The sequence below is a fragment of the Limulus polyphemus genome, unplaced genomic scaffold, assembly GCF_000517525.1.
Source record: "Limulus polyphemus unplaced genomic scaffold, Limulus_polyphemus-2.1.2 Scaffold3647, whole genome shotgun sequence".
In the NCBI taxonomy this organism is placed as follows: Eukaryota; Metazoa; Arthropoda; class Merostomata; order Xiphosura; family Limulidae; genus Limulus; species Limulus polyphemus.
Window position 1 is genome coordinate 45,769 of NW_013669257.1, and position 11,291 is coordinate 57,059.

The following is an 11,291-nucleotide window of genomic DNA, read 5'->3' on the forward strand; positions in this document are numbered from 1 at the left end:
ATAGTTAGAATTATACCGACACTCTTATAAGTTCATCCACGGTCTCAAAGTTGCGGAGTGTAGTTTTTGTTGGCAAAGGATACGCAACTTTTAATCTCAGATTCACAGTCCGAACATGCTAATCACTACACCAAGTCTCGACCACCAACCAGATTCACAGTCCGAACATGCTAATCACTATACCAAGTCTCGACCACCAACCAGATTCACAGTCCGAACATGCTAATCACTATACCAAGTCTCGACCACCAACCAGATTCACAGTCCGAACATGCTAATCACTACACCAAGTCTCGACCACCAACAAGGGAAATCATACTTACATCACATTTAAACACGTCGTCATTGTGCAACAATGTTGTCAAATAACTTGCTTCCGTTCCATCTTTCTCTGGATCCGTGTTAGTAACAACCTAAATATTAAGCAGTATCTAAAGTTGTACACATTTTGAGAAAACTTTGAACAAATTGTAAGATAATCGCAGAATAAAATATACTGATTCCCGCTATTAGTTTCTTCCTTATTTAATCCAGTTTATGCAATCTATATATGTACACTAAAATTTACAAAAGGCTATTTTGTTCATCTACCATTTAAAAATGTTTCCTACACACTAGGTGAGTTAGAAATAATTTTAAGTAACCCAATTCATGCTTAACGCTACATCAAATGCACTAACTACCACTTATTTTTATTTTTTAAGTATTTTGAGACTAGCTATAAACATGGAAATATAAGTTATGCATTTGATGTCTATTACATGCATAAAGAATCATAGAAAAACTTAGTTAAAAGTTTTGATTTACTTGAGTAACATGTAGGTTTTGAAGTAATGAGATCTTTTATTCAATAAAACCCCTTTTTTTAAATTCCTGCTCTTATAATTTGTAAAAGGATGAATTATATCATTTTATATTTAAATTCATTAGAAATCAGGCCTCTTTTTAAATTTGATTTATCTCAATTAGAATTATATTTCTTGTTGATTTAATAGAGTTAGTGTTATATATTTTATTTAATTAATAGTTCAGTGTTATAATTCATATTGACTCAGTTGGCTTAGGGTTAGATTTATTGTTGTTTAACAGTTAACATTTCTTATTATTCACCTGGTTTATATATGTTTGGTTGATTCAGCTAAGTTAGTATTATATTTCTTGTCGACTCAGCCACTTTAACTTTATATTATAGTATATATTTTTTCACTTATTGTCAGATGTTAACTAATTAACCCATGGTTTAATAATACGATTGACTTAACTACATATGTAATTCAAGAAATAAAACGAAACCTGCATCGATGAAACAATAAGTTTTTCTTTGACAAAATATGGTAATAAAATAACGAAATAAACGAAGATATGACTAGATCTAATGTAAGACTAAAATAAGACCAGCGGCAAATTGTACTTATTAGTATTGGCTGATATAGTATTATATTTCGTGTTGATTTGGCTGACTTAGTATTACATTTTGCGCTGATTTGGTGTTAAGTTCATTGTTGGTTTAGTGTTTAATTCATACTGATTCATCTGTTTTTGTCTTCTTGATTCTGCTGGTTCAGGGTTACATTTTTTGTTAATTCAACTGGTTTGGTGTTATACTTTCCTTGTTGATTCGGGTGATTTAATATTCGGGCTTCACTGCTAAACAAAGTTAACATCAAGGGTGACTTTCTCAAAAGTTAGAGTTAAGCAGGTTGGCGAGGTTAAAGTTTGAAAAGCGTGAGCTTCACAGTTAAACAAAGTTAACATCAAGGGTGACTTTCTCAAAAGCTAGAGTTAAGCAGGTTGGCGAGGTTAAAGTTTGAAAAGCGTGAGCTTCACAGTTAAACAAGGTTAATATCAATAGAGTGCAGTTCTCCGAAATTTGTACGTACGCCATCAATAATATTGTTTTATATCTTCTTTTAAATAAATTTCTTATATATCTTTAATCAATACCTCACTCTGAACACGTAGTGAAGACATATCTACTAAGTCTGATATGGCTTTAAACTGGCGAACAGATGCTTGAATAGTCGTTTCATCGTAGGATCGTCCAGCTTCAGAGGATGGACTGCAAAAACAGTAATTGAAAAAATAAATCAAACTACCGGCGTTTCTTAGAGCAGGAATATAACTTTTCCTACATTTGATTTTCTTAATTAGTATTTTATTGATTACACGAATATCACAGACTAATTATGTTTCTGGAGTTTCTTATTTGTGTTTTGTCTCATCTACTACATTCTTTCAGATTTTTTTCTCAAGACATTATGAATATAAACACAAAATTATATTATTATCAACAAACACTACGAACGATTTCAGTCAACACACAAGCTACAATTTCCATTCAATTCTGATCACAGTAGTTTTTATTGGTTCGAGTAAACATTAAACTAACCGACAGGTAGTTCTTTCCATAGTTTCGAGGTTTAAAAACTGACGGTCTGATCTGCTATCTTCTGATATGGAGTAGCCATCAGCAGGAAAACACTGTTTTTCTTGAACTGCAGACTGGCTAGTGTTGCTATATAAAGCACCAGTCTGGTAACATGGTTCTGGGTGATTGTCTATCTTGTTAGTTTTACCTTCGGCACTTCCTTCCTTTGATAGAGGATTATCCTTCTTAACCGCAATGACGTAGGCTGAGATAGGAGGAGGAGGTGGGGGTAGAAGAGGAGGGAACGTTTCGTCATAGGTTCTACGGCTCTCCTCGTGTGGTGCTATCGTCTCGTCGTGTTTTATTTCGGAGCTTGCCACTGCCTGGTAATTTTCAACACAATTTTCCCATTTAATAAAATAGGATTTAACATAGTAAGTATAAATCTACAGTAATTAACACATAACTCATGACATATATTGTATTAGATAAAAAAAAAACTCGGAGATAAACAGCAGTAAAAATATTTTAAAAACTGTCTCTCGTTAGATCGCCGAATGAAAGGAAGTATTTATGTGATTTCTTATGTCTTTATATGAATTTAACTAAAATGGTAACAATGGAACAAAACAATTTATTTCATGCTTTTTTTACTCATGCTTACTAGTTGTATTTTAATTATACACTTTTAAAAAGTTGAAACACAAACGTATTGATCTGAATAAAGACTATTAAATAAAAATATGAATTGTTTTTATTTACAATTACATGTAGGGAAAGCAAATTTCATGTCCTAAAATAACCTTTCATTAATCACAAATGTACGGGTACTCCAGCTAGTTTTACAATAGATTTTGCCCACATCTATTACGAAACCTAAGCAAAGATTTTACTTTAACAAGTTTGTTTGTTTTGAATTTTGCGCAAAGCTAGACGAGGGCTATCTGCGCTAACCGTCCTTAATTTAGCAGTAAAAGACTAGAGGAAAGGCAGATAGTCATCGCCTCCCACCACCAAATAGTAGGATTGAACGTCACATTATAACGCCCCACGGCTGAAAGGGCGAGCACATTTGGTGAAACGGGGATTCGAACCCGCGACCCTGAGATTGCGAGTCAAGCGCCCTAACCACCTGGCCATGCCGGACAGTTTTAACACTAAAACATTATTTTGTTATTTGAGTTGCACCCACAGCTAGCATCAAAACCAGGGGTATAATGTTATGAGTCTTCAGGCTTACTTTTGAGGCACAGGAGGGGGTTGGGGGCAACATTAAGCTTTAAATGTTCAAATAAAATGTTTGACTTAATAAAACTGTAAAAGTTAGTAAACTTGCCGGTTCATTCTCGCCTTTATCCTTCCTTATATTCTTATAATTTGAGTTACCAGCCATTTTCGTCTTGCAAGTTTCACTGGCAGATTTGATGTAGGTCCGAGTTGTTTGACTCTGGTCAGTTTCTAAACTGTAGTTACATTCCTCATCTCTGCGGTTACGCTGCTGTAATATAGGTTAACATATCCAGAATTAATCACATTAAAAACTATTACTGGAAACGATAGTAACAATTGAAAGAAAAATATCAAATGTTTTAATTTAAAGTTCACGAAATATTGTATTCTTTATTCGATAGTGAAGTGTACACAGTTACTTAAATTCGGAAGTGAGCTGCAGAGAGATCGGGTTGGATTTATTTGTTGCATAGAAAAGCCGTTAAGAATTAGATTATTTTAGGAAAAACAACTATTTACTATTATATATATACATTACAAGTATCGATATGCTGTTACTAGTGTACTGACTTTATTTCTACTTGTATTTGAATCTTGTATATTCTTCGAAAACTCAAGCCTATTTACTACAAAATAAAGTAAACATTTATGCTCTAAAGATCATGTACTTTGCTTCTTTTAAATAGGAGTCCAAACACAGCCAATAATAACCGCCTTTGAGAAATAACGAGCACTGTAATAAGGATGACAGTTAACAAGAAGACCAATACAAATAATATATTTCAAAACGTTACAGATAATAGTCCGTCCAGTGTCTAATGTATTGTGTTTTTTAATGATATTTAAGGTTCAAATTTGCTCGTTTAGTTTCAATGCAGGATTACTTAAACGTCTTAGTTATATATATACAAATGCTATTTCTTATTAATAGAATATTTAGGTTTTATGCATTTTAAAAATGTCTGATTGTTAACGTTATAAGTTGTCAGACTTAACGCCGAGCCACTGGGCCATTTAATAATAAATATTTACTTCGTTTAGCTCAACTGTTCATCATCAGGATTTCGCCACGTTGAAACTATTATGCTGGACGTTAACTTTGCTGGCTTACCTTAGAGACAATCCCATCACGAGGAGAAAGTTTTTCTTCCAAATTGACAAGTAGCCTTCTCTCGTTAGATCTTCGATACTGTGGAGTGAAAGGACGAATCAACTCACATTAACAGCCGTCTCTCAGTTTCCACAGCAACAGTGGGAGGAGGAAGGAAAGTCTGGAAAAGGAGTCTGAAGAAACCACTCCCACATGCACAATACGCTTTCTACTGTTTATTATATTTGTTTTTTGTATTATATAAGTGCCAGTCTATTATTGTTAATCTTCTGTAGGCGAGAGAATACAACGCGAAAGATTTCAAATCTATTATGTTACCGCTTCCTCAATGAAAGGTCAAAATAACAGAAAAATAATCGAACTATGCTTAAAGATAATTATTTTCATTAGAGTAATCGCTCAAACTCCATATGAACGTTAAATGTATATAATATTAATGTCATATAAACTTTATATAACATTTCATTTTTAAAAGCTTTGCGGTAGGATTGAGTTCATTTTTTTGTTTTGTTTTTTGTGAATAGATACAATTATCTCTTGTAAAGACTAGTTTCATTACTTTGTATGTATTTTAAGATAACTGTAGGTGGTAAAAAAATTGAGCAGAAAGCGTATTTGTTTTAACAACCAACATCCTCAGAGTTAGATATACCCTTTAACCAGTTCCCGGAAACAAACAAGAAGCATTTGATAAGTGTAATACGGTATTAACCATTCCAGAGTTTGTGTAATTAGAACCACCTACCACACGAATAAGTACAAGCATTAAAGAAGATACTTGAATGTATTGCTCATAACTTCACTGGGATGGTAAGTCTAGGTTAGGAAATGTTTAATTGCAACAGTTCAACCCCCACCCCATCCCTGAAAAGCTAAGAAACTCTCCTTAGTATTCACAAAGTTTCAACAGCCAGAAAATCATAAATTAACATGAACTAAAGTAGTGAGTAATAAACAGGCGGAAAATCGTAAATTAATATGACTTAAAATAGTGAGTAATAAACAGCCAGAAAATTGTAAATTAAACATGACTTAAAATAGTGAGTAATTAAACAGCCAGAAAATCGTAAATTAAACATGATTTAAAATAGTGAATAATAAAAAGCCAGAAAATCATAGATTAACATGACTTAAAATAGTGAGTAATAAACAGCCAGAAAAACCTAAATCAATATGGCTTAAAATAGTGAGTAATAAACAGCCAGTAAACCGTAAATTAAACATGACTTAAAATAGTGAGTAATAAACAGCCAGAAAACCATAAATTAAACATGATTTAAAATAGTGAATAATAAAAGCCAGAAAATCATAGATTAACATGACTTAAAATAGTGAGTAATAAAAAGCCAGAAAAACCTAAATCAATATGACTTAAAATACTGAGTAATAAACAGACAGAAAATGTAAATTAACATGACTTAAAATAGTGAGTAATAAACAGCCAGAAAACCGTAAATTAAACATAACTTAAAATAGTGAGTAATAAACTGCCAGAAAATCGTAAATTAAACATGACTTAAAATAGCGAGTAATAGACAGAAAATCGTAAATTAAACACGACTTAGAATAGGGAGTAATAAATAGCCAGAAAATCGTAATTTTGCCAGGACTTTGTGCGATAAAATAAACTTTGTTTGACTTACATTTTTGATATATTTCAAACACAAAGCTAATTTGTATACAAATACATGAATTGGTCCATGTCTCTGCAATATGTACGTCTGGGAAAAGGCCAGTAAAACTTTTCTGTATAAAATTGTTAATACTATAAAGACTAAATTATTGGTATAATTTATTAGATGACTTATTTGATTTATATTTATAAAACTGTTAGTTTTTTCTATGTGCTGACAGAATCAGTGGAAAAGTTATAGTACACAAAATAAGTATAATAATAGTTATAACGTGTGTTTTTTCAATAAAATAAAAAATAACTTTATTAATGTTCTTAAACAAGTACAACATAGCGAGTGTTATAACTATACAAATATACACGTAACATATAATGAATTGTATTAACCTTCTGATTACCTTTTATCTCTTATGTAAAGACCCATATCTGGCACTGAGAATTACAAAACATGGGTTACGTGGTTGCTCTTACTAATATTACAAATCTAACGTTACAAATAAAGTTTTTAACATTAAACGTTTTTAACAATTGCATATAATACAAGTCCGTATAACAAATGAGCATAGACTCGCTGTCATGTTAAACCTTAATATTTTCATGAATATAAAACCACGTGGTTACACATGCGACTCCCCGATGTCTTCAATTGGTTTTTTACCATTTGGTCTTCGGTGACACAAAACTGGACATAATGGTGAGCCATCCAGTATCACCACACAAATACCTGACCGTTATAGACGGCGTAGTTTACCTGTTTCGGATGGCGGTGAATGGCGCGAGGGATGGCGACTGGAGGTACAGTAAAGCCTGTAGACAAGCTACGATCGAGACTGAGTTCACTCTTTTTACTGCCCTTCTTTGGCGTTAAGTCCCCACTTTCCGGCTGAAAATTATGGGATTTGTATTAATGTTTTCATATATACACATGTATCAGTGAGATCAAAATGTAGTAAATACAAGAACATGGTATTTTAAAGGAGATCAAAACGTAGAAAATACTAGTACATGGTATTTGAAAGCAAATCAAAACGTAGAAAATACAAGTACATGGTATTTGAAAGCAAATCAAAACGTAGAAAATACAAGTACATGGTATTTTAAAGCAAATCAAAACGTAGAAAATACAAGTACATGGTATTTTAAAGGATATCAAAATGTAGTAAATATAAAAATATGGTATTTTAAAACAGATCAAAACGTAAAAAATACAAGAACATGGTATTTTAAAGCAAATCAAAACGTAGAAAATACAAGTACATGGTATTTTAAAGGATATCAAAATGTAGTAAATATAAAAATATGGTATTTTAAAGGAGATCGAAACGTAGTAAATATAAGAACTTGGTATTTTAAAGCAGATCAAAACGTAGTAAATGCAAGAACTTGGTATTCTAAAGGAGATCAAAACGTAGTACATACAAGAACATGGTATTTTAAAGGAGATCAAACGTAGTACATACAAGAACATGGTATTTTAAAGGAAATCAATACCTGGCTTTGATCTAGATTTAGCGGTCTACAGGTTTGGTAATTTATTTAAAAACAATTGATCACTGAAGTTTGTGTTTATCGTACACGGTAATCAAAGTTTCGCCCCTCCCCCTTCAATACACACATTTTAGACAAGATAGTTAGTCACTGTGTGAAACACTCCAAAAGCCTTTGGTTTAATGGCTTCATCCTATAATTTTCCAGTCAACAAACAAACGAACTAACTTGGTGAAAGAAAGATTGAACTACATTATTAAGCTGAAAGAGCAAATGTACCTTCCGTAATAACTTTACTACAGTAGAATATTATGTAGAAATAACTAAATTTTTTCACCTTTGTAAAGTGCCTTAACCACTGGATAAATGAATGGAATTAGAATAAATGTCCAACTTTCTATAAAACCTAGAAATAACGGCTCAAAGCCATCTTTTAAAGTCCTCGGAGGTTCAATTTACTAATGTCTATACATATTATAAATATATCAAGCGAGCGGATATAACTTACATCAGCCAAGTTTATCCACATTTACAAAGCGACATGGATATTTAATATGACACATTGGAAAGACTTCAACAGAGTATATGGCGTAAAAAATATGTACCCCAAAGCAATTGTTAATTATGTTTGAAAACTTCCTTTAGTTAGATTTATACTATTTACGTATTATAAACATATAAGTCAGCTGTTCGTAACAGTTGAAAAATGTAAATTATTTAACTGAACTTTAAAACAGCTAGTTTCTAATACCTGATAGGGACCATCAAAAGCATATGGTGGGCGTGGTCCGTGTTCTCCGCTGCTGTCGCTAGAAGAGTCAATTATCATGGCTTTTCTGTCTAACGTCCCATCCACCGGTGTGCTGTTCGTTAGTCCCATAGCTCGCATCATGGCTGTATTTTTTGCTTTTGCTTGTCGTCGTCGGCGCCACCGTCGACAGCACCAAAATGCACAACAGGTGAGTAGAATCAGTATGATAACAGCAATTGGTAGCACAACTGCCAGCACTGTGGGTTAAAATAATGTAATAATAATACCATGGTAAGATAATACTAGAACAAATACAACTGTATTCATACCAATTCTATGTACCACGGTAAGATAATACCACAACAGATACAACTGTATTCATACCAATTCTACATACCATGATAAGATAATACTAGAACAAATACAACTGTATTCATACCAATTCTATGTACCATGGTAAGATAATACTAGAACAGATACAACTGTATTCATACCAATTCTACATATCGTGGTAAGATAATACTAGAACAGATACAACTGTATTCATACCAATTCTATATACCATTATAAGATAATACTAGAACAGATACAACTGTATTCATACCAATTCTACATATCATGGTAAGATAATACTAGAACAGATACAACTGTATTCATACCAGTTCTACATGACATGGTAAGATGATACTAGAACAGATACAACTGTATTCATACCAATTCTACATATCATGGTAAGATGATACTAGAACAAATACAACTGCATTCATACCAATTCTACATACCATGATAAGATAATACTAGAACAAATACAACTGTATTCATACCAATTCTATGTACCATGGTAAGATAATACTAGAACAGATACAACTGTATTCATACCAATTCTATGTACCATGGTAAGATAATACTAGAACAGATACAACTGTATTCATACCAATTCTATGTACCATGGTAAGATAATACTAGAACAGATACAACTGTATTCATACCAATTCTACATACCATTATAAGATAATTCTAGAACAGATACAACTGTATTCATACCAATTCTACATAACTACCTATAAACCATGGTTTTCAGATGTTTCTTTAAAAATTGCTAGATATAACCCATAGTCATAATGTGTAACTAATGTGGATATAGGAAAACATTCTGTTGAAACAGACTGAAAAAAAGATAGCTTTACCATTAGAATGGTAGAAATACCCAAGTCAAAAGTGTATAGTTCCATTTATATCCATTAAAACAAGTTATAATGTGTATATAAATATATATAGCAACGGGGGTTATGTATATAACACATGTTATTAAATCAATTAAAATGTAGGCTTACCGAGTCCATTGATCTCGCATTGTCGGCCTAAATACATATGGTGGCACCTATAACAACAAACAGAACATAGTCTTGATAGATCCAGAGTAATTACCTAACCGTACTAAATCCTTAATAGTCACCAAGAGTTTCAGACACACCTTACACAGAACCTAACGATATAATTAGCAAACTATTGATTTCAGATTTGAAACCACTATATCAGACGTGATCCATGTATTTTATTGATACATCAAAGATTGTAGAAAATAGCTACTGGATTGGTCATTACAAACAATAGTTTGTTGAAAGCTTAAGTTAATATGTTCTCAAGTGATAATTTATAGGAAACAATAGCTACTGGATTGATCAATAGAAATAACAATTTGTTACTTAAGTTAATATGTTCTCAAGTGATAATTTATAGGAAACAATAGCTACTGGATTAGTCATTACAAACAATAGTTTGTTACTTAAATTGATATGTTTTCAAATGATAATTTATAGGAAACGATAGCTACTGGATTGATCAATAGAAACAATAGTTTGTTACATAAGGTAATATGTTCTCAAGTGATGATTTATAGGAAACGATAGCTACTGGATTGATCAATAGAAACAACAGTTTGTTACTTAAATTAATATGTTCTCAAGTGATAATTTATAGGAAACAATAGCTACTCGATTGATCAATAGAAACAATAGTTTGTTACTTAGGTTAATATGTTCTCAAGTGATAATTTATAGGAAACAATAGCTACTGGATTGATCAATAGAAACAACAGTTTGTTACTTAAGGTAATATGTTTTCAAATGATAATTTATAGGAACCAATAGCTACTGGACTGGTCATTAGAAATACCAGTTAGTTACTTAAGTTGATATTTTCTCAAGTGATAATTTATAGGAATCAATGAAAGCTTCACCAGTAAAGTTTCAATTAATTCCTCCATTTTTTTAAAGAGGTTACTTATTGCTAAATTGTTTTGTTTTGGAAGATAACTGAAAAGTCTTAACTTACCTACAGATCCTAAAGCCATCATCTGTGATGATACAGTCGCCACGACCATTACAATATTCACAACTACTTATCTCTCCTACAAGAAGCCAGCCAAAAAGAAGATTGACAAGTAAAAAAAATGCTAGTAACTTTTTAATTATACACAAATTTATAGGGTTTACTTCAAACACTTGTTTCCATACTGATATACATTATTCAAATCTATCTAAACACAAACTAACTTATTTCTATCCCTCTTCTTTTTCATGAAAGGATAATCGTCTAAAAAAGTATATTAGATCGTCAAGCAATTAATGTCGCTTTTTTAAGTGAAAAATCACGAACAACTTATATATCAAAACAAAACATTTATTAAATGAAATAGTCTCCATTCTTA

At 31.9% G+C, this 11,291-nt stretch overlaps 2 protein-coding genes across 2 annotated transcripts in view; both read right to left on the reverse strand.

Annotated features, from left to right (window-relative positions):
- Window positions 1-5,058, reverse strand: part of LOC111088380 — a 10,685-nt gene extending 5,627 nt beyond the window's left edge. The window contains exons 1-5 of the mRNA XM_022398318.1: window positions 4,710-5,058; window positions 3,705-3,866; window positions 2,390-2,751; window positions 1,945-2,059; window positions 324-413 (exon numbers count right to left, since the gene is read on the reverse strand). Coding sequence (XP_022254026.1) covers window positions 324-413; window positions 1,945-2,059; window positions 2,390-2,751; window positions 3,705-3,761 — 624 coding nt within the window. The 5' untranslated portion in view covers window positions 3,762-3,866; window positions 4,710-5,058. The remainder of the gene's footprint in view (window positions 1-323; window positions 414-1,944; window positions 2,060-2,389; window positions 2,752-3,704; window positions 3,867-4,709) is intronic.
- Window positions 5,059-6,615: 1,557 nt separating this feature from the next.
- LOC106469765 overlaps window positions 6,616-11,291 on the reverse strand; it is a 52,003-nt gene continuing 47,327 nt past the window's right edge. The window contains exons 14-17 of the mRNA XM_022398319.1: window positions 10,916-10,991; window positions 9,916-9,962; window positions 8,582-8,838; window positions 6,616-7,225 (exon numbers count right to left, since the gene is read on the reverse strand). Coding sequence (XP_022254027.1) covers window positions 7,052-7,225; window positions 8,582-8,838; window positions 9,916-9,962; window positions 10,916-10,991 — 554 coding nt within the window. The 3' untranslated portion in view covers window positions 6,616-7,051. The remainder of the gene's footprint in view (window positions 7,226-8,581; window positions 8,839-9,915; window positions 9,963-10,915; window positions 10,992-11,291) is intronic.